The 24,436-nt window shown below is 44.9% G+C and overlaps 1 protein-coding gene across 3 annotated transcripts in view; it reads right to left on the bottom strand.

Moving 5' to 3' along the window:
* Positions 1–24,436, bottom strand: part of LARP4B (La ribonucleoprotein 4B) — a 69,521-nt gene that overhangs the window by 11,688 nt on the left and 33,397 nt on the right. For all 3 annotated transcript variants that reach the window (XM_033102139.1, XM_033102141.1, XM_033102138.1), the window contains 10 exons: positions 22,379–22,529; positions 21,995–22,135; positions 15,358–15,436; positions 13,985–14,121; positions 12,053–12,156; positions 6,836–6,946; positions 5,824–5,877; positions 5,528–5,737; positions 3,309–3,415; positions 2,583–2,834 (listed from right to left, as the gene is read on the bottom strand). In XM_033102139.1, coding sequence (XP_032958030.1) covers positions 2,583–2,834; positions 3,309–3,415; positions 5,528–5,737; positions 5,824–5,877; positions 6,836–6,946; positions 12,053–12,156; positions 13,985–14,121; positions 15,358–15,436; positions 21,995–22,135; positions 22,379–22,529 — 1,346 coding nt within the window. The remainder of the gene's footprint in view (positions 1–2,582; positions 2,835–3,308; positions 3,416–5,527; positions 5,738–5,823; positions 5,878–6,835; positions 6,947–12,052; positions 12,157–13,984; positions 14,122–15,357; positions 15,437–21,994; positions 22,136–22,378; positions 22,530–24,436) is intronic.

Genomic DNA, 24,436 nt, shown 5'->3' on the forward strand with positions numbered 1-24,436 from the left:
GCCTACGTGTTGAAGCCATCCACGTTAGAGAGACCCCTGGCAGCCTGGTGAACAGGTGGCACCAACCTCTTCGCTGTCACCCCAGGTGTGCAGTAGGCACACTCGGGGCCCCCTCGTGCTGAGGCGAGCGTCTCTATCAGCCCGAGAGCCCAGCCTGGCCTGGGGTGCCAGCCCTATCCCTCTGTCTGCCACACTTGGCAGCACCACGCAGCTGCCTTCACAGCCCTGGCCCCGCCCCCCGCAGAGGAAGTAGCGTGAGCACCCCGCTCTGGGCAGCAAACTGGCCGAGCAGAGGTCAGCTGCAAGGCAGGGCCGGCAGCCTTCCCAGGACAACCCCGACACAGGGGCGGTGGCACGCATGCCCAGGCGCCAGAGCACCCCAGTACCCCCACAGCACAACGCTGAATTCCGCTGGTTTGGCAGACTTGGTCTCCAGGGCTGAGTGCTCTCACCAGGGGACAAAACTGGCACAGCCGTCTACTCAGCTGGGTTCCTCCTGCCACGGAACCTGACTGGGTGACCGCTGCCAGCGGGTTGGGGAATCACGCATGCGCCAAGGGGGTTCCCTGGGCTGCCTCACGTTGCTCCTTACACCCAGTGGACAAAGTCAATGGAGGACAAAACAAAAACCAGGAAAGGGGGTGCTGGCGGGGGCACAGCCACTGTGGTCCAGGTCCTTTAGGACTACCATCCAACTGAAGAGCCCTGAGCGCCCCACACCTTGTGTGGAAAGAAAGGACACGTGAGGGACGGGGAAGGGACCAGCGCGGGGTACAACCAGGGCTCTCGGCCCTGCCTCCCGAGCTCTGTGCACACAGGTCTCTGTCCCAATGTCTCGCAGTTGTGGCCACAGTCCTCAGGGACAGACTATTTAGGTAGGAGTCTCCATGGCTCCTGGGCAAAGGTGTGAATTCGTCACTGCTGTCATTGGGAAATCCAACTGTTGTGGAAGGATTACATGTGTCTGTGCGGCCGGAGGGGGGCCGCACTGGCCAATCCCCTGCTGCCCTGCTTCACACAGACCCTTTACCTGTGTGACGCTGGCAGGTCTCCCCAGTGCCCGTGTTTGCATTGCCAGGACATTTCCTGCTGAGCTTTCCCAACAGGAAGTGTTGCAGTGGGGGAGACCTGTCTTCCGCGTGACGTGACACTTTTCTGCGCTGTCCCTTTAGCCGTGTGGCAAGCAATGCCCTTCCTTAGGTCTGGCCTCGGTTCCATAGGCCCTGCTCCAAACTTCTTGGTCTGACAATCCCAAACTCTCCCGATGTCCTCCCGCCCCACGGGTGGCAGCTGCTTCCCGAAGTCACTGCCTTTGCACTTCCTGTGTCCTCCTTCACCTTTCAGCCCTCGAATGCCTGTCGAGCCAAATGTATATCAAATTCCCTGATGCCATGCAGACCCATGCCAGACCCGCAGCAGGCGTGCTGCCCTCAGCCACGCCGACCCTGCTCGCACCCTCCGAGGCCAGGCCATGTGGACTAACGCCGACAAGTCCCACGGTCTGCTTCTGGGCCCCACACTCCAGCTGCACTGTGCCAGGAGAAGGGGATCCAACATCAGCAGAGCCCATGTCAGTCACTGTGCTGCACACTGTGTGTGGAGCTTACAAGTGTGTTCACCTAAAGTGTGCCGAGTGGGTTTTTTAACAAAAAGCCTAGAAGGTTGACCTAGTTATCTGTCACCATGATTTCCTTCCTGGTAGCCCGCATCGAACGAACCACTGAGAGAACGAACTGGGTAAAGCCGGGCTCAACGTGCCAAGCCCAAGCAGGACTGAATACAGCCCCGGGACTCAGCTCCACTTCTGTAACCTCCCCTCTCTGCCCAGTGTAAGTGGCAGAAGGCAGCACAGCAAGCCGCAGCAAAGGCAAGAGGGTAGGTAATGACCACTGACACTGTGGGACCGAGGGTGCCACACTGAACACCTGGGGAAGGAAGTCCCCCTAAACGTGACCAACAGGCACCAATTAATCATGACCACTTTCATTTATAACTATAGGACTAACAGAATTTGAACTCTTGTCTGCCTGGCTATACAAATCATTATCTGCCGACTGTGTGACCGGCGGCTGGAAAAGTAGCGAAGGTGGGGCAGAGCACGGGGGCCGCATGGCAGGCATGGGGGGAAGGAGGAGAACAAGTCTTCACAGACTGTGCAAATCAAAATTTTCCACATATAACGACAGATACCCAACACAGTGCCACTCTATCTACACTTGTCATTGAACAATTTTGTATTACAACAAAGATGACACCAGTTAGATTTCTGCTCTAAAAGTTACCCCTCTGAGCAATTACCAGGGGTGCAAAAAAAATGTATACACATGACTTGTATTCATCTTTTGTTACTGGTATATATTGAGTATTACAACTTTAATCCAGTTTTTTCTTTTCTTAAAATGTGTATACATTTTTTTTGGCACCCTCTATACAAAACCTTTGATGGTCCATAGCTTTCAATTTGAATTTCTGTGATGTATTTGAAAATAATGCTTAGAAGACATACATAAATTAACAAACTTGGAAAACATTAACAGTTTATACGCATGCAGGCCCCATCAGCCCACGTCTGAGTGACTCACCTGCCTCTGCCTAAGCCGGGAGAGGACTCGAGGCCTCCTGGCTCCACCCGCGGGGCCCCAGCATCTCGCTTGGCGGAGGCCGGAGGGTTCTGTCCACGGGCCCTGGGCTGGCCTGTCTGCCTCGTTTGTGGGCTCCGGACACCATTCATCAAGCGGTCCGCAGTGAAGTTAAATATCGAAGGACTTTCTAGCAGCCCAGGTCCTCTGTCTGCACTGGGAATGGTATGGCGCAGGTGGGATTTACCAGGATTCCTGCAAATGAGATGTCTGTCAAGGCAATTATGAACGATCACGGCGTATGAAATGCGCGCACTAACACAGGATTGTCTAAGTGACACAGGCTCTCTCTGAGAAAAAACAGGAAGAGCAGTTAGTGCCTGGCACGTCGGACACGCTGCCACTGCACACCTGGCAGTGGCGTGTCACGTCCTGGTGCGTGGCAGGCGTGCGGCTGCTCAGGAGCCTGTGTACAGAGAGCCCACCCAGTGTACAGGCCCGCAGTACACCTGCGGGATGAGGCTGCACTGCAAGCAACCCTGTCCCTGCCGCTCGTCACCAGTGCGACTGTCAGCAACCGCCGCTGCTCAGGCAACAGGACTCAGGCCCGCGGTGAGGGCGGCCAAGGTTTAGCACATCTTGGTTCCTTGGCTTTTGAAGCACACAGTACAGCAGTGACCCCTATCACACCTGGGGAAAAACAGCACTTTCGCCACGTGTGGGACTTGCCTGCTTCTCGGAGGGTACTGTCTGAGTGAAGTCAGAGGCGATGTCGCGGGTTTGAAGGTTGGAGACGTGAACCCATTTATAAATCCAGTATTTGGAAATGGAGTCACCTAGATTCATTAAAAACAGACAAGTCAAAAAGCCATAACCGTTCCAGTTGGTGACCACTGCCTGAATCACAGCAAGCCCAGCGGAGGCCACTCACACAGCAGAGGGAAGCCTGATCCAGACCCCCGAGCTTCTCGAGGTCCAGGGGCTCACTCTGCTACACTGTAAACCAGCCCCCCACTTATACCCGAGGCGCTAGGGCACTGGAAACCGTTCACCCCAATGCACGAAAGGGAACCCCATAGCCTGAAAGAGGCAGACTACTTACAAGTGTGTCACTCGTGGCAGAACTAGGTTCTCTGTGTACCTTTACCCAGAACTCGGCTCAGATCTAAGGCACCTGGCCAGCAACAATGATTTAACAGAACTTGCTGAGGACTAAGGGGCACCATTATCTCATCACTCCCGCTCGAAATGACACGTGTGTTTTAGAGCAAGCAAAAGGGCCGCACACACCAGACGAGGAACCACCCCTAATGGCCAGGCAACTGATCCAGGGTCCCCGTGGACCCCACTCTGGACAGGAACAGGTGTGATTAGAGAAATTAGAAAAGCAACTCAATTCAAGAAATTAGAAAAGCAACTCGACTTGTCCTCGACTAAACTAAAAAGAACTCAAGTATGGCGGTTAGCCCCCTCTGGAGAAATTATTCAACACGAGTTTATGGACTCTCTATGGTTCTCCCATGATGTGTTAAATATATGGCTATTGGTACACTTTTACAGAAGGTAGTAAATACTTCTAAAAAGCAGTACATTTTCTTACCACTAGGATTCACTCAGAAGACACGGACACAACGTTGCTTGTTAGCACGTGTCCGGAGCAGAGCGGCTCCAGACTTCTGCGGGCTCTGAGCCATGAGGAGCTCTCCTGACTTGTCTCTCCCCAGCTGCCCTACCCACATCCCACAAGCCACACAGGCAACTCCACACATCTCGGCACATTTAAGAACCTGCAGGCAGAGCTTGCCGACCTCCTCTGCCAGCCCCCACCTCAACTAAGCGTTAGCCCAGAATACTCGTCCTCCACAGCTGGCCCAGGCGCCTCTGCACACATCGCTCACCCATGCAGCTTCCTCCCCCCCTTCCAGCCTCTCGGACTCGCTCCACTTAGGTGACGACACAACCCCCAATGAACCCCTAATTGTAACTTTCACGGCACTATGTCCCATTTTTGCAGGACACCCGCTTGACACACTTCTCTTCTCCAGACCGCTCCCTCCTGGCCACGCATCTTCACATTCTAGTGCGCAACAGGCACCCATATCCAGCTGAGCCAACATGCCTTCTCGCGACCTCACCCTTTTCAGTTACCAAGAGCCTCAGGTGACGTCCCCACACAGCTGATGGACCATCCCAACCTTCCCTGACATGGTTCACAGACATATCCTCCAAGTTTCTAACTCAATTCCTGCTTTCTGACCACAACCTTCCACACACTCTACCCGTCCATCACTACGGTTCCAACTAAAGCTGCTGGCAACCTGCAAACCTCCCGTCCACCAGCCCCCTACCTTCCCAAGCGGAGCCGAGTGACCACTTCTCTACCTGCCGTACATTAGCCCTGATTCTCATACCCACTCCACCCCACTCATGCCGGGGCTCACCCGATCTAATATCTGCACTAGCAGAGCTGGAGAAAAACAAATGGATCCATCACAAATCTATGAATTCCAACCACAGGCCTCAACACAGGCCCAAATCTGTAAGGCTTACTCATGCTGGTGTGAGAAAATAAAACTTACAGGGAGGTGCATCTTCTACTTATCCTCGACTACATGAAACGCTGTTCTCCTTCCCTCCCCTCTGTGCTCACAGGACCCCAGACAACCGGAGCTCGCATCACACTGTTTCACTAGGGACACACAGCTCAGGAAAGGGGGGCGGGCCAACTGGGCAAGGGTTCACAGTGTTTGGTTTTTTTAATGTACATGGCTCCACATTTACCTCCCAAATAAATGCGAAACCCACTCCAGAACCAGAAGTTCTGTTTTTCTGCAGCAAACTGCAGACATATGTGCCTCACCTACCAGACAAAGACCTTTACCCTCGAAAGCACTCAGTGCAGAGTCCACAGCACAACCTGCCGTTACATAAGACAACACAGGACTCACCAAGGGTGGGTCGAGATAGCTGTGTGTTGCTGACCATGTCTGGGGGGCGACCAGGCTGTACAGAGGGAAGTGCTGCTGAGGGCTGTAGACGGGAGGTAAGTAAAAGGACGCTGTGTAGCGGTGCTGCGTGTAAAGGCTCATGTCCAGGGGCCGAAATCCATTCTTTGGCAGAAATGTGTTGATAGCTATTGCTTTTGCTTTTATCCGCGCCTGTGTGGACATATACAGGACGTGTCTGTTAGAATACTTCAGAATATTGCCTTGCAAAAGAAAGCATACCAAATGGTCTTGCTTACCTTAATTGGTTTTCCTTGAAAAGTTTTGACTTCTTCTCGCAGATATTTGTAAGCCTGAGGGCAAAATCATCCAAAATACCATTGTGTTAATCTTATAAGTAAGATGAACTGACAGTTAACACCTCAAATAAGGAATTATATAGTTAAAATACAATGGACAAGACCTAGAACAGCGATTCCTAACCTGGGCCAGATTCCTTAAAGAAACATGGCAAGAGCTACAGAATCTCTATCCAAAATTGCAATAGACAACATGTGTATACATTTTGTAAGTATTGACAACACCATGAAAGCCTCCCTGAGACCACAGGCTAAGAATCCTGACCTAGGAGTTCCTAGGAATAATCCCAATTAGCAACTGGGATTACAGTTTGGGAAAGGAAAAGACTAGGATCACAGTAGTCAAAAGTCCTTATTCTTCCCCAGATCCTGTCCCATAACACTGAAGGCTCTGAGCCACCTGTTACCTGCTCTTCCAATCCCGGCCCGCCCCCACTTCCATCCAATTAAAGCCCATCTTTCAGCTTCTCGTTTCTCTCTTCTGAACACTCTGCAGATTTCCTTAAGCTGCCGTCTCACCAGGGAGAGTCTTCCTTTAAGGGCAGGAGACCATCCTCACGCCTGTGCCTCCTCCCAGAGCCTTGGTGCCCTTTCAAGTAGCTTGTAACACGCATGATGCCGAGTGAACGATAAGGTCAGGTTCAAATTTCCCCAAACACTTGCCAAACAGTAAAACCTTTCTCTGCCCAGATACAAGAATAGAACTAATTTCCCTAGGCTGCTTGTCTTACACGTCCTCAGAAAATATTGTCACATGCTTTTCATACTGCTACAAAAACTGTCTACACAAATGCACTATTTAAGTTTTGTACCACTTGATTTCCTCTGCACTTGACACTCAAACTTAACTCCTCTATGTGACAGTAATCTCAATGCCCAAATTTAGTCCCACTATGTGCTAACTGTTAAGTATTGGTAAACTCTGTACTTCTTGTGGGGAGGGGGTGCTTACCTGCTGTGCATCAGCTTCTGTTTCAAATGTAATAAACCAATTATCATTATAGGCAAATTCACAGTTTATAAATTTTGGTAAATTATCTCCTTTAAATAGTGCTTCTACTTCCTACAGGAAATAGAAAGGTTAGAAATTAATTCGCAACCATGCCACCTTCTGTCCTCACCAAACAAAATTGATGCATGCCCTTCAGGACAGACCCTTAGACACAGTCCAGCACCCTGGTACCTAGTAAATCTCTCCTTTAACACGGCTGAGGAAGGAGATTGTGGCTTCCAGAACTGGGGCCCCACTTACTGACTGTTGTCTCTACTCCCACGATACCATTAAGCTAAATCAGTATGAAAATATCAATTCATTTTACCAGTATGTGGGAGGACGGTACAATTTAAGAAATTTAAAAATTAGCTGGATTTTTGCTTTTGGCCAAGATTTACCCTTGCACTTGAAACAATTAAAAACAAAAGACAAAAGACACAGAATAACGGTTTTCAGACAGTGGGCTCAGGCCATGTGCCACAGGTGAGCTCGAGAGTACCCAGCTCATACCTGCAGCATCCCGGCCACAGGCCAGGAGGGCGAGCACAGTCCGGCCCAGCCACTCCAGAGCCCTCAGGGGTCTTCCTTGGGCTCAGCAGGCAGCAGACAGCCACCTGAAATGGTCAGAGGGAACAGCCCGGAGCTCACCAGGTGCCAGTGTCTTCCCACCAGCCATGGTGGGAAATGCTCCTAACACACAGGACATAGGAGAGCACGCAGAGGGCACTGCCTCAGGCAGCATGGGACAATCAGCTCCAAAGAACAGCTCTGCACCCACCGAACAAATACCCCTAAGGACCAAGCTGCTCCCAAGTCAGTCAACTGAACCTCAGAACAAAGCTCAAGACTATTCACAGCAAAGAACACAAAACATTCATCACCCAATAAAGTCCAAAATGCCTGGCATCCATCCCAAGTTTATCAGATAAGTAAAAAAAAGAAAAGAAAAAAGAAAATGAGAAAGATGACCTATAATGGGAAAAGTCAATCAAAATTAGACCCAGAAATGACAAAATTAGTAGCAAAGGAACTTAAAATAGTTATTGGATATGTATTCTATATTCAAAAATAAAGACTGAGCATGTTAAATAGAGACAGAGAAGATTAAAATAAAAAGAAATAGGGGCCGGCCCGGTGGCTCAGGCGGTTGGAGCTCCGTGCTCCTAACTCCAAAGGCTGCCGGTTCAATTCCCACATGGGCCAGTGGGCTCTCAACCACAAGGATGCTGGTTCAACTCCTCGAGCCCCACAAGGGGTGGTGGGCTCCACCCCCTGCAACTAAGATTGAACACGGCACCTTGAGCTGAGCTGCCTCCTGGATGGCTCAGTTGGTTGGAGCGTGTCCTCTCAAACACAAGGTTGCCAGTTCAACTCCTCAAGTCCCGCAGCCAGTTCAACTCCTCAAGTCCCGCAAGGGATGGTGGGCAGCGCCCCCTGCAACTAAAACTCAACATGGCACCCTGAGCTGAGCTGCCGCTGAGCTCCCGGATGGCTCAGTTGGTTGGAGCGTGTCCTCTCAACCACAAGGTTGCTGGTTCAACTCCCGCAAGGGATGGTGGGCTGCGCCCCCTGCAACTAGAAAATGGCAACTTGACCTGGAGCTGAGCTGCGCCCTCCACAACTAAGACTGTAAAGGACAACAACTTGAAGCTGAACGGCACCCTCCACAACTAAGATTGAAAAGACAACTTGAAAAAAAGGACTGGAAGTACACACTGTTCCCCAATAAAGTCCTGTTCCCCTTCGTCAATAAAATCTAAAAAAATAAAAATAAAAAAATAAAAATAAAGATCCAAATTGAACTTCTGGAGATGAAAAATACAATGTCTGAAATGAGAAATATGCTAAACAGGATTAACAGCTAGTTAGAGACCTACAGAAGAAAAGAAAGGAGAAGAGAAAGAAATGAAGAAGAAAAACTTAGAAGCAGTGTGTCAGTAAGCTTCAAGTACAAGAAACTTGAAAGCAAATTTCCAGTTATAAACTGAGTAAATCCCAGAAATGTGATGTACAGCACAGGCAACAGTAAGACTGCGGTGGCTTTGTACTAGCAGGTTACTAGATTTGCGGGGTCTCCTCGTAAGTACAGTGATGTCTAATCATTGTGCTGTACACCTGAAGCTAATGTAATAAATACTCCATGTCACTGTACCTCAACTAAAACAACACTTTTCCAGAGGGAAAGCCGGGGTCGAGAGCGAGAGCGTAAAGGGAATGCAGCCCGCCGGCAGGTGGGAGGCCCCAGGCCCCGCCGCTGTCCCAGTCCCTACCCAGCAGGCTTTGGCCAGCTGAATGGACCCATGCCACTGGGGGTCATTCACCTTCTTTCCAGCACTGGAGTTTTGCACACAGTGTTATAGTTCCCACACCAGGGGTCTGGAGAGCAGCCATAACTTATGCTTTAGTTTATTGGGTGTAAAGCTCTGTCTCCACTGAACAAAGAGAACCAAGAGGCACCAAGAGATACGAACCCTGAGTTAGAAGTAGCGATTCTGTGAGGTTCTGAGGTTGTATTTCTTTGAGACAAAACTCTTCTATGCGTGGGAAAATGCTCTGGGTGTTCACGGAGAGTAGTTTAAATTAAGGAGTAGATGGTGACTTAAAAGACACTTGAAAGCCACATCGAGGTGCACTGAAATCAAACTGCTTAAAGCCAATGATAAAAACTTCAGAGCAGCAAGAGAAGGAGAAGACTCAGGACCCAGTCTTCTGGGAAGGGACAAAGGGACTGACACAGGCTGCCCTGCAGAGACAGCACACGCCAGCACAGGCTAGAGTGCCTTTCAGATACACAAAGGAAGACTCCTGGCAATCCGGAATTCTATACTCAGGGAAAATATCTTCCATAAATAAAGGGGAAACAAAGATTTTTCTCGAATACATGAAAGCTGAAGAAATTCATTACCAGCAGACCTAATATTTAATAAGAAATATCAAAAGAAAATATTCAGGCAGAAATTATGCCAGACAGAAGTCGAGATCTAGACAAAGGAATGAAAAGCACTGTAAATAGTAAATATTAAATGCATTTTTCTTACTTTTAATCTCCTTAAAAGACAATTGATTTGTTTAAAGCAAATGTAACAAAATGTCATGGGGTTAATGACTATGCAGAATTGAAACAGCAGAAAGGTCAGATGTGGAAAAATACCTTTGAAAGGGGAAAAGTATTATATAATAGTAGTATTATATTAATTAAAGGCAGACTTTGATAAATTAAGGATGTCAATCATAAACCCTAAAACAACAACTAAAGCAAAACAAGACAAAGAATTATATAATATCTAATGAGCCAAAAAAAAGGAGATAAAAACATTTAATCCAAAGGTGGGGGGACAAAGAAGAGCAGAGACAAATAGAAAACAAACAGCCTTATTAATTACTTGAACATAAATGGTCTACCCTCTGAAGTAAAAGGCAGAGATTTACAGATTGGATAAGAAAAGCAGACACAACTCTATGCTGCTTACAGGAGCCCAGTTTAAATATAAAAACAGACGGCTTAAAAGTACAAAGGATGAAAAAATATGTGTCATGCTAACATTGAGAAAAGAAAGCTGGAATGCTTATATCAATACCAGACAAAGTAGATCCCAGAGAAAATAGGGTCATTTCATAAGACTATTAGCTAGTCACACTTCAAGAAGTACTAAAGGAATTAACCAAATGAATTACAATTTAAAACTTTTTTGATCACTGACAAACACTTGGTTACATGAAATGAGAAACTTTCAGAATACTCCCAGCCTGTGGTCCGGAGCCCCCGGAGAACGGCTTTTTACTATACAGAATGTTCTGGAACTTACTATCTTTTTCTTATTCAGAGTGGACCACGTTATTCCCCCTTCCTTTCTTTTTCAACTTTTAATTTATCATAGAGGTTCCTCTAAACCTCTTAAGACTTTCATCATTCGAGTTTTACAACAGACATAGGTGTGCTGTTTACAGTAACAGAAATATACTAAGATCCATGTCTGCAACTAAAAGTGGAAAACTCTTCTTCTTGGTTGTAGTCTTTACAAATGTCTCAAGTGTTGAAACTTAGGACCTATATTTTAAATACTAATGTCAGTTAATAAAGACATCTAGATTAGTAATAAAATATATGTTGATCGTTCATATCGAGACCCTTAATTAAAAGGAAAGAAACTACAATCCTGATTTCTTTTTCTTCACATACATTATAACATAGAAGTTGTAAATATAGCCTAAGTTGAAGAGAAAGTAAAACTTTCTAGAATAAGGCCATACCCAAGGATGCTGCAGTTTCTCGCCTCAGGACTGCTGGAATCCTAGCCTTTGTCACCCTCCACAAGAACTGTCTGCACCAAACCCGCACATACACTCACCTACTTCCTCCACAGAACAGGCATTGAAAATATGCAGCACGAGACCTTGGAACATGGAAGAAGCTTAACTCATGGAAGACCTGAGACAGACAAATGACCTTCCTAGGCTCTTCCTAGTCCACAGAGCACACCGACAGACCTCTGGCGTGTGCTCTGCAGGAAGACTTTTCTGCATTCTCAAGGCACGAGAGAATGATTCGCTACGCAATGCAACTCAGCTTGAACATTTGGACAAGTCAGAGATTACAGCAATTCTTTAACAGCAGGTTACTTTTCACAACTCAAGCTACCAAGTACTGTGTTTTCCTAAAATTACTGCCTAAGTTAGTAGTTCTCAGTTACGATCTCCAGGTTCCATTTACCTAAGAAAAGATGTCTTGCCTTTTTGGTGACCACATCTGCACTGATGCTGGTCCACAAGCTACTGGGGCTTTCCCAGCACTCTTAGCAGTACCCCTCTTGTCATGACAATACTTGTTCTGAAAAGTTACGTTCTTTATTTTAACTTGTGCGTTTATTTTTTTATTTCCAAGTGAATAAATATTTAAACCTTTTCTCACTTTTAATTTCTAAACACTGAAATTATCATAAACCATTTTCTTAATGTGAAGAGCCCTGAGACCAAAAAGTTAGAGAACCATTCTTACAGATGAGATGAAGCACACTTAACTATCGGAGTGTGTAAACCCTGTGAGGGAAGTGTTACTGTACATACGTATTCTTTGAAACACACTCTCCAAAACACACAGAAGTAAACGATCAAAACCAACCAAAAAGCCGACCACAACAAAACGTCCAAGTTGCTTTCCAAGGAGACAGGACTTACTTCTACTGGTGTGGATTCCGGGATCTCACGGAGTATCACTATGCAACGGTTTTGATTTGGCCTTACTTTTTCTCCCTTCTCATCCACTTGGACTAAAGGTAAAGCTACGGAGAGAAGAAAAATGAATGGTAAAACACAAACCAATCATTTAACTCTTTATGATAGATATAGATACTCCACAGGATGTTGTTATCCTAAGGAACAAAACACATTGAAGAAACCTGTATATAATGGGTAAGCGATCAAAGGTTTTAAGCTAATCTTGCATGTTCCATTTCTCAAAACTAAGGCACATGAGAATTTAAAAAGTCCTGTAAACACTTTAATAAGTGTAACATTATGAAACAAAGGTTTAAACAGCTCAAAGAGCTAACAATTATGATTCAGGATTAACAGCTTTTCCTTTCTACAAGTCCCTAACATAAAATAATGTTCTGCCTTATTAAGACTTTTTATTATCTTGAATTCACAGAAGTGTTTTTAGATTAAGAAAGTCGCTGGCCTTTACAAGTGGGTCAGACGGAACTAAACGCGCTGACACATAACATAGGTTTCTGTCTTAAATGGACCCCCACAAAGCAACACTGGGAAGTACAACATTCTCAAGAAATAGTGGCATAGTTTTCAGGATTCAAACTTCATGGTCATGTTTGCCAGTGTCTTCATTATCTGCTGCAACAAGCTAATGCCCTTACGACAGTTGCCTACGAACAGAAAATAGAGAACTTTTATTTGTGAACAGAAAACCGCACTACGTTTCTAAGGTAAGATGACCATTTTACCTATTACTGTTTAGTCAACCGCACACAAGACAAGATCTTCACTGACTGTCAGCAGTACAACTAAGCTAGCAAGAATCTGTAAACACTTTTGCATAAGAGTCAGTGATGGAAAGTTGTAGCATTGACTTAAAAGAAATGGGGCTTTAATTCAGACACGGCAATGTCCCACCATTTAGAAATATTTAGGCAGGTGGGGGGCACATGCCACACTGCGTGCCTTGTGAAGTACACCCGTGGGAGCTGCTCAGTAGAGCAGGCAGGAGGAGGGAGACTAGAGAAGTAATTCACCTGATACTTGTAAGCCTTATTACAAAAAAGAGAGTTTTTATAATTAAAAACAATCACATTTTTAAAAGTCCAACACATCATACATTTAATATGAAATGAAACCCCACTGAAGCCATCCTGGGTGGGAGGGAAGGGACGGAAGTGTTGCGAAATGCACCAGGAAGCTCTGGGCAGCGGGGGACAGGTTTGTGACCTTGACCGCAGTGACGGTTTCACTGATGTACACCTATGTCCAAACTGATCCAACTGCACAGTGTACGCACAGCTCACTGTATGGCAATTATGCCTCACTCAAGTGGATTTAAAATAAATAAATAAATAAATAAATAAAACGGCGAGAGTGGAGAAGCCTCAATGAGCAAAGCAAACTACACCTGTAACACAGCAGGTCCACACTGCAAATGCCCACATTTCCTGATTCTCCGCAGGTGTCTGATGTGACGTTCCAACCATCCTTTGATGTTGCCAAATGTCCAAGAAACACCCCACTCACAAAATACATTTAAGGAAAAATGCAATTTCACCAAAACTTTAGCAGGAAGGTGACATTTGAAAGAAATTCCTTTAGTGGCTAGAATGCTAAAATATATTCTACTTTACCCTCAAAGCCATTATTTTACTTTTCATCCACGTCACAGCTTCTTTCTGTCTCTCCACTGGCCTTTTCCACTCCCTGGACCTAATAATGGGTATGGAGCCCATCAACACGCAGTACCACGAGCGCACCACCAAACACGGGGGCTGGTCAGAAAGGGCCAGAGGCAGGGACACTCCATTTGCCATCAAGGACCGTAGCACTGAATAGCTATGGATGTACGGGTCACCACCGGGCAGGAAGCAGCCCAGACTGCTGCTCACTCACATCTCAGCACTTCGACAATCAAGTGCAGGTCGGTGCTGAGCTTCTTGATGTGGTCCAGGTTCGCCACCGTGGTGATTGGCACGTACTGATCACTGTCCATCTGCGATATAAGGTACATGTCACTAGCAAGATTCTCCCTGCAGAAAGAAGACAAGCTCCCTTAATGAGTAAATACTTCTTTAAAAGGAAGCCTCACAAGGGTCCAAGTGTGGCACGACAGTGCTTCAGTTAGGTCTGAGTTCCAACCCGTTATTTGCCACTTCTCTGACCTTAGGTATATTTTTTTTCCAAAGACATGTGGGTACACAGAGAGAGCAAAAGTAAAAGCATTCTGCGCGCTATACAATCAAAATTAATCAGCAAGTCTTTAAAAATGTATTTATAGCTTATCTTCATAATAAAAAGTGTTTAAGTAGCTTATAAAAACACAAACAACTTTTTTAAGTAAGGAAATCCAGCTGAAAGAACAAGAAAGTAAGAGAAATATGAAAAGGGCAGGAAAGATCAGTGTCCCAAATGCTCACTGTTCAGTCTGGAACACCGGCCAGAGAAGCGGCAGGCCCAACCCTGGCTGCCTAGCACTTTCCAGCAGCCAGGATTAAAAAGAAGGAAGCCTGATCACCACATGACCCTGTGCGTCACAAGGCAAGCCATAGATAACCGTAGTTTGGGCAAAGATGAGCGACTCGCTGGTATTTTGGCCTATGATGAACCAAAAGGTGTGAAAGCAGGCCCAGTGCAAACCTGGAAACACCACCATTACTGGTGGAAAACGTTTCACATGCCAATCTGTTATCCTCTTACTTAAAAAAAAAAAAAAAATTTATGTTTAAGCCAATCCCATCTTCTTGTATGCCCATTTCTTTTATTTGAACTTTAAAGGTTCTATTCTACTTTTCAATAGAAACAGTATTATTCATGGGGTGGGGAACAAGTAAAAATATGAGGGCTACATCATTAAAATAACCTGCTTTCGCAGTGTTTGGCATACTTTGAGAAGTAGCATAGGAAATTTGTTCTCAAACTTTAGTATGCTGAAAAATGTTTCTAGGAGATGGACAACCTAAGGCCATGCCCTCAGAGTCTGATTCCATGGGCAGGGGATGGGGCCCACGAATACAAATTTCAAAAAGCCACCCCAATAGCCACCACCAAGATGAATTTGTGGACAACGGTGGGGAACACAGCCTACAGGATCACATTCAGTTCTCCAACAGGTCAAAGGTTAATCAAGCCTAGATCTCCTATTAATAGACGTCCACAGACATTAATATTAACAGACACACACTCCTATATAGTGTCACATCTGTACATAATAACCAAGGCACAATACCACAGGTATTAGGTACCAGAAAAACCACTGCTGTCCTTACCTGGATAAGCAGAATTCCAATGTTTTTTTAAGTACTTCTCGGGGGTCTTCCTGGCTTTCTGGTTGAGACTCATTTCCTCCTACATAAAAGTAATGATCAACTCAGAGAAAATGACTTAAAATTTACCAAGCAGATGATTCAGTAAGTACAGCAATTCTAACATTTTCACTACACATATCAATTCATCTCGTATATAAAGAATATAAGGAAAATGCTATTCTACCTCCTAAAAAAGAAAATCCCCTTTCCCCCAAACAAAAACAATACAGTTTCATAAAATAATCTGAGCATAAGATTTATCAGCGAAGTTTGGCAGATGCTTTTTATCACATAAGTACAAGCTTATTTAATGCTTTGTCTCAATTCTGAAAAGGATTTTCAGGTAGCCTACAAGAATACAGATAAAAGCAATAATAAAATACAAAGGAAAGAACAAAAATAAAGAAAAGATAAATACAGACCAAAAATCAAGGCTGGGGATACTAAACACACAGACTGTAAGGACTACACAGTGTCTACACTAGAGCCTTCTAAACGTGCCTTTAAAGTTCCAGGTAGTCAAAGTCACAAGTAAGAAATTGTGGAGTCACAGGGAAGCTACCGAGAACCCTAAACAAACAGATCCTCAAGAGCAAACATTATAGGTGAGAAACCTAATAAACCTACTTTAGCCAGGTGGTCAACATCAACAGTGATAAATCATGCTGATACTATGTACCCTAACAAGAAGGGATGAAAATGGCACTTCCCTCTGTGGTCTTCCTGCCCCGAAACCCCTGACACTGGAATAATGACAAAAACACCAAACAAATTCCAATAGAGGAGTACTGTGCAAAACCCCTGCCCAGCGCCCCTCAAGACTGTCAAGGTCATCAAAAACAAGGGAAGCTGAGAAACTGCCACAGCCAAGAGGAGCCTAAGAAGACGTGACAATACCCAGTGGTGTCCTGGGACAGGTAACACACACCAATACTGGCTCAGCAATGGTGTTAAGTGTTAAGAACAGAAGAAACTGGATGCTGGTCTATGAGGACTCTCTGTACTCAATCTTCCCAATTTTTCTGTGAGTCTAAAACTGTTTTAAAGTAAATAGCAAAACAAAGACTCAAACCTAACTATATCAATCACCACAGTAAATATTAATGCTCTAAACACTTGGGTTAAAGGCACAGAGCATAAGATTTGACTTTTTGTTAAAAAAAAAAAAAAGACTCAACTGTTACGTGATCTACAAGAAGTGTACTTTATTAAATATAAATATAAATGTACTTTATTAAATATTTTAATCAAAATATGTTAAAAGTAAAGGGATGGAAAAAGATGTACCCTGCTAATGCTAGTCAAAAGAAAGCTGAGGTGACTATATTATCAGAGCAAAGAAAGTAACCAGGGATAAAGAAGGTCGTTTCCGAATGACAGAGGAATCAATTCATCTAGAGGCCATAGCAATCCGAAAACAGAGCTCCAAAATACATGAAGCAAAACCTGATAACTAAAAGAATAGATAAATCCAAAAATTGATAGAATAACTCTCTTAATGACTAACAGAACAAGTAGGTAGAAACCAGAAAAATATTAGACTAAACAACTATCACCCAACTGGACCTGACTGACACTTACAGAACACCCCCATAACAACAACAAATTAGTTCTCTTAAGTGCAAAGGGGATATTTACTAAGATGGCCCATACTTTGGGCCACAGTATGTCTTAAATTCAAAGGGATTCAAGTCATACAAAGTATGTATGTCCTTTGACCACAATGAGATTAAATTAGAAAACAATAAAAGAAAGTTCCCTGGAAAATCCCCATGTTTGGAAAGTAAATAACATACTTCTAAACTACCCATGGATTTACCAAAAAAAAAAAAAAAAAAGCTAAGAAAGAAATTAGAAAGAATTTTGAAATGAATTTAAAAAGAACAAAAAAAATCACAATTTATGAGATTGTGCTGAAGTATTACTTAGGAGGAAATTTATAGAACTAAATGGCTATATGTATTAGAAAACAAGAAATGCTTCCTACCAATGAGCTCACAAAATAACCAGAAGGAAGTATATTATAAAGATTAGAAGAAAAACCAGTAACAATTGAAGAAAATCAATGAAACCAAATTCTAGTTCTTTGAGGTCAATAAAATTGACAAACTTCTACGCTGATTGATTAGGGGAAAAGGAAAGACATGAATTACCACTAACAGAAATGAATTATGTGACATATTTTACAGATTAAAAGAATAAATCGAATACTATGAGCAACTCTATACAATCACTTTGACAATTTAGATGAACTGGACCAAATGTCAAGAAGACATATGTAACCAAAGCTCCCTCAAGAAGAAATAGACATATAAAATGACAAACTGTGGCTGAAAACTTTCCCACAAACAAAACTCTAAGCCTACGTGGCTTCACTTCTTAAGAAAGAAATAATAAACTCACCCAAAAAATTGAACAGGAGGGACATCAAAAAAGAAAACTACATGGGCGGACGGATGGCTCAGTTGGTTAGAGCGTGAGCTCTGAACAACAGGGTTTCCGGTTCGATTCCTGCAAGGGATGGTGGGCTGCACCCCCTGCAACTAGATTAAAAACAGCGACTGGTGCTCGCTTCGGCAGCACATACACTAAAAAATGGCGACTGACTTGGAGCTGAGCTGCGCCCTCTACAGCTAGACTGAGGGACAGCTAGATTGGAGCTGATGGGCCCTGGAGAAACACACTGTTCCCCAATATTCCCCAATAAAAACTAAAAAAAGAAAAGAAAACTACAAATATTCCTCATGAACAGGGATGCAAAAATTCTAAGCAAAATTTTAACCAATCTAATCCAATATATCAAAAGTGTATTGCATCATGACCCAGTGAGGCTTATCCCAGGAATGTAAGCTTGGTTAAACATTTGGAAAATCAATCAATATAATTCATCTTAACACACTAAAAAAGAAATGACCATCACCACAGATGGAGGAAAAGCAAGACAAATTCCAAGAACCATTCCTCATAAAAACTTTCAGGAAATCATAAGAGTAGCTGATAAAGAAGCTTATTAAGCTGATAAAGGTCTTATATGTGAAACTTACTAACATTACTGCACTCAATGGGGAGACTGAACGTTCCCCCTAAGGTCAGTCAGCTGTCCACAGTCACCACTCCCATTCACTTTTATGACAGAGAATCAATCCAGTACAATCAGGCAAGATAAAGAAACAAAAGGGGCTGGCCCGATGGCTCAGGCGGTGGGAGCTCTGTGCTCCTAATGCCGAAAGCTGCCGGTTCGATTCCCACATGGGCCAGTGGGCTCTCAACCACAAGGTTGCCGGTTCAACTCCTCGACTCCCATAAGGGATGGTGGACTGCGCACCCTGCAACTAACAATGGCAACTGGACCTGGAGCTGAGCTGCGCCCTCCACAACTAAGACTGAAAGGACAACTTGAAGCTGAACGGCACCCTCCACAACTAAGATTGAAAGGACAACAACTTGACTTGGAAAAAAGTCCTGGAAGTACACACTGTTCCCCAATAAAGTCCTGTTCCCCTTCCCCAACAAAATCTTTAAAAAAAAAAAAAAAAAAGAGGTTGTTTAAAAAAAAACAGTAGACATCAGAGTGGATAGGGAATAAAACTGAATTTATTCACAGATAAATTCATGTCTATGCAGAAAATCCAATGGAATCTACAAAAAGTTCCTAAAACTAATAAAGAGAGCTTAGCAAGTTTTCAGCATATGATGTCAATTTATAAAATTTAATTATTATTTCTACCTACTGGTGACAAACAATTGCAAATTAAATGTTTAAAAAATCACTTACAATAGCACCAAAAACCATGAAATATTTAAGGATAAACTGGAAAAAAGATGTGAAAGACCAGTACATGGAAAACTAAAGAACACAACCACAAGAAATTAAAGACCTACACAAATGGAGACATACATCTTGCTCATAAGTACTGCACTAAGATGTCAATTTTCTCACAATTCAATGTAATCCCAATACAAATCTCAGCAATTTGCTGACAGTGACCAGCTCATTCTAATTTGTATGAAAATGGAAAGAGACTAGAAAAGCCAAAATAACTCTGTAAAAAAAAAAAAATTAGAAGGCTAACACTACCTGTTTTAAAGAATGATGTACAGTAATCAAACAGGGCACCACTACCATCAAAACAGATCAAAGGGCAGAAGAGGCAGTCCAGAGGTAAAGCCACACCTGTGGCCAGATGGCTCTGATGACCGCACACAGGCAGTGCAGTGGAGAAAGGAGCCTTCCCAGCAAACAGTGCTAGACCAAACACAGAGTCACTTGTGGGGAAGAAAAAATTTTGCTCCATACCTTACACTATATATAAAAACTAACTTGAAATTGTCATTGGCCTAAAAAATGTAAAATTTAAAACTATACAACTTCTAGGCTTGTGACTGGGCATTATGCAAAGATTTCTTAGGTAACACCAAAGGAAGATCCATAAGAGAGAAAACTGATAAACTGACTATATAAAAAAATTTAACTTGCACTTTTCAAGATACTGTTAGGAGAACAAAAAGACAAGCCACAGGCCAGAAGAATGTATTTGCAAATCACATATCTGGTAAGGACTTGTGTCCAAAACATATAAAGAACTCTCAAAGGGGAATAATCAAACCCCAACAAGAGAAGGGGCGAAACACTTGGACAGAACCTTCAACAAAGACATATGCATATGGAAGGGAGCTTCCACTACTGTCATTAGATACAAATGAGAAACACAGTAAGGTCTCAGGGCTACCTTTCGGAACGGCTAAGATGAAAAGACCGGCCTCACTGATGTTGGTGAGGACGTGCAGCAACTCCAGCTTGGAGCCACTGCTGGTGGGAGCACCACAGGCCACCATGGGACACGGCTTTGCCATGTCTCAGGGGGATACACATGCTTATCAGATGATCCATCTGTTCCAGTCCCACGTATTTATCCAAGAGAAATGGAAACATATGTCCACACAAAGTCTTGCTTGTAAATGTTCAAGGTAGCTTTCTTTGTAATAGCCCCAAACTGGAAACAATCCAACATTCACCAGTAGATGAATGGAAAAACAAGCTGGTGTATCATGATACGGAAGGAATACTAATCAGCAACAAAAAGGAGCAAGCTGTGAATGTCACGTCGTGCGTGAACCTCAGAACCAGTAAACCAATTAAAAGAAGCACTCATCTTGATTGTGGTGATGGTTTTACGAGTGTGTACACATCTTGATTGTGGTGATGGTTTTACGAGTGTGTACACATCTTGATTGTGGTGATGGTTTTACGAGTGTGTACACATCATCATATCAAATGTGTGCATCATATCAAATTTGATATATGTACACCATATCAAATACAGTAGAGAAATCAATGAGGAATGGAAAAGTCAGCAAATCAACTATCTAAAGCACTGAATCCTGGCCTTATGCGAGGGAAAATAAAACTTGCACAAAAACTTATAGATACACTTTAAATTAGTGATGCTTGCTGTATATCACCTACACTTCACTAAGCTCTATACCCAAAAGTAGGGAAGAGGAGGAGAGAAAACAGAAGTCCTGGCACAGCTGCCCAGGAGCGAGACCTCCCTGGGCCACCATGGGCCATGCTGAGAGCCCGCTGGAAGCCTGTGACCATGGACTTAAAATGAGACCATTCCACACTGCGATAGTGACATTCAGCTACACTTAACTATCTGCTCAGGAAAAGGCACATAGGAGGCAGAGAATTATATGGGAACAAGTTGGAGGCATATGCTGAGAACCTAGATAGGAAGTCATAAAGGGATGGTCTGGGTGACACAGGGAGTGGCAGAGTGACACTGACAAGCACTAGCCGAATCAACAGCAGAGCAGACTAGGGCTTCGCGGAGGTCACCTTCAGGGGAGAAACACAGGCGGGATGCCCAGCACTTACTAGGTGCTCACTGTGTATCTCTCGTACGTAACAGAACGCAACCACAGAAGGGGAGGGGGTGCGTTCTCCTAAGTCAGGCGTATCTCTAGGAAGAATCACCTGGACAGCTGAACTCACTCCACCTGCATCTACTCTGTCCTGTTCCTACGAGCCAACTTAGGGGACCCATTCCTTCAGTCAAGCACCCCACCTGATAGTCAGTAATGGCAGTGCGGCCTGCCTCAGGTCTGGGCGTTAAACGGACTGCTCTTTCAGATTTTGGCAGAAATAAACTCAGACGTGAGCTCAGTGCCCCAGGACCCACAGGCACGTCTACATCCACCCACATAGGGCCCCCCAAAGAGCCCTGCTCTCTTCTTCTTCTCGTCTTCCTCTGAAAGTAGCTTTAAATACCCCCCTCAAAAGAACCGACTTCTGTTGGGCTCGACCCTCAATTCCACCTGAATTCCACATTAGCGGCCCTCGTCTGTACCCTCACTCTGCCTCCCAGTCTAGTCAGGTTCGCCTTGTGGGGCGGGCGCGCGTCTCACACTGTCCACGATGCCTGCCCGACCAGAAGGCCTCATCTCTGTCCACACAGGAGTGAGTTTAGAGTAGAATCAAAGGAAGCAATGACAGGCGCGTTGTTTAGGGAAGAGATTTAGTGAGCTGAATTCTAAAAAGCAACAGAAGAGAGCCCTGACTCTACATGAAAATGAGCTCATAAAGTAGCGTTACCCGCATCACTGCTTTCAGGCGGACACTCGTACTCCGAGTGGTCCAGAGCCACGGTGCTCATGGCTGTCTGGTCCGACTCCTGTACCTCTGGCAGCGCTGCAACCTCATGACTTCCGTCGTCGTCGCCATTGGCATCCAATTCTGTAATTAGGACATTTTACCTCAAAAGGCAGGGTTAGAATAACTTTCTCTTAACACAAAATAAAAGCTTATATTGCAGTTACTTCCATTTTTTAACTTGCTGGTGAAAAGATCTCCTGGCACTTAAATAGCGTCACAAAGCAGGACACAAATCTGAGTCGACAGTTTCTTACAGATGGATTAAAATAAACTAAGACAAAGCCTGAGCACAAAGCCGCCCTGGTGCCACCGGCTCACACTCACCTCCCTGGCTGCAGTCAGGCCGACGGCCGGGCACGTCCTCCCAGGCGGCGCGCACACCGCCGTCCGCTGCACTACCTGCCTCCAAATGTAACACAGGTGTCCCCCACACTTTTGCATTGGGGTTTAGCTCCGAAACCTTGGCTGCTGGTACCTAAGAAAATGTGATATATGCATTTGTATCCAAATTCCAACCCAATGCAGTTTTACTTATTAATTCCGAGTTAAAATGCATCTATGTAAGACAATCTATGCTAGAAAGGCTGAGCCCATCTACTCGTACTCGGAGATGAAATTGGGTGCAACAATAACAAAAGCTGATGCCTTCAGAACTCAATTCACCATGACAGTCTGTTCCCAAGAAGTACAAAGCTCTCTAGACTAGACGTGTAACTGACAAAAAAGACTGCTGGTCCAGTCAGCCTCTCTGCCCTTGACCACCCAATACAGTTCACAGATTTGCAAATGTCAATTGAACAAGATGGATAAAACCTGAAAAAGTTCGAACACTCATGGAAGCAAAGGACACAGAAAAGGAAATTTCCTCCAGGAGCAGGTCTCTGACAGGTCTATCAGAGGGGTGCCTGGTGGGCGCCTCTGTGACCTGACCTGCTCATTTCCAGGATTCCTGGCCTCCTGCTGTCCAAACACAGCAGGCACTTCTGCTCTTCCTGCTCCTTTGGCCAGAACAGTCTCCCAGGTATCCAAAGGGCTCCCACCTTTACGTCCTCTGGGCATCGGTGAGGTCTTTTCCCATGTATCTTATTAAACCCACAACCACCACCCCATTTTTCTTCTGCTCAGAAACCTTGAGCGGTTCCAGAATCAAAAGAAAAGCTGATGACCCAAGAGCAGTTGCTCCCCAAACTAAGTCCAGTTCTGTCACGACAATCATTCAGCAAACCAGGCTAAATTACTTGCCTTTTCCCAGGTACCACAAGCCTGGACCCCACTGTGCAGGGCTCAGAGCTTCCAAAGGGAGGTAGGAGGGTCCTGGTTCCCGGAGCCCTTGGGCAGTACCAGGCAGGAGCTCTGGGCTGGGAGCAGCCTCGCTGCACAGCGCCAGAGTGGCATGGGTACTGCCCAACGCTGCCCCCTCATGTGCACAGGGCCCGGATAAGCCACCAAGGAGACAACATGCGGATCAACGATCTTAGACAGAAAATTCACTGTGGCTGGGGGATTAAAGCTTGTGGTGAACAACTATTTTTGAAATTGAGAGTCGAGGCTGATGTGGTTAAAACTACAGCATGTATTTTGTTCATACCTAGGAGATAAGAGTAATACACATCACGCCCACAAAACCAGATGTCTCCGTGAGTACCTATCTGGAATTCTCCTAATCTTTTTAGGTAACGGTGAAAGGCAAAGAATAGGGTTCCCGTTCTCCTTCAAGAACATTACACTCAAGAAGCACCGATTCTTAAATCTCTCTTTTTACAGGACACCTATACTTCCAGTTCATCTGTGGCCTCGGCCTTTGCAGAGTGTTTGTCTGTCTCTCTCACCCACCATGTCCCAACAAAGGTGTCCCAAATGCTAAGGGCCAGGTACCGCGCTCAGCCTTCAGGATGGAAAGGCAGACCCAGCCCTGCCCTCGTGAGCAGATGGTGCTCCCCATCTAACAGACACCCTGCTACCTTCCTCTACCTTCCTTGGCATTTACACCTTTCCTTCCACCTTTTTATTTTTTGTTTTTGGTTTTTGGTGACTCATGTCTCTATTCTCTTTCCTTTTCTAACACTTGTGTAAACCACTGTTCCTAGTTAGACCTGGTCTCTTTCTACCCCACAACAACACACATCAAGCTTTCCCAGGTTAGTGCTATTCCACCCAGGGAACTGCCCCCCCTTAATTCCTAACACCACTAACACTGGTCTTGTCCCCTTTTAGCACCTTTTGCAGCTGACTGTACTCCCTCACCTATATACACTTTGTAGGTCACACTTCCCCCCGAGAGGTAAACTGCTGTAAAAGACACTGAGAGCCGCAGGCCCATACGGGCTCGTGTCCCACGGCGCCTGACTGCCAGATGTGCCTTGTGTCCCCACGAGCCCACCA

This window comes from Rhinolophus ferrumequinum, unplaced genomic scaffold, assembly GCF_004115265.2.
Source record: "Rhinolophus ferrumequinum isolate MPI-CBG mRhiFer1 unplaced genomic scaffold, mRhiFer1_v1.p scaffold_109_arrow_ctg1, whole genome shotgun sequence".
NCBI lineage: Eukaryota > Metazoa > Chordata > Mammalia > Chiroptera > Rhinolophidae > Rhinolophus > Rhinolophus ferrumequinum.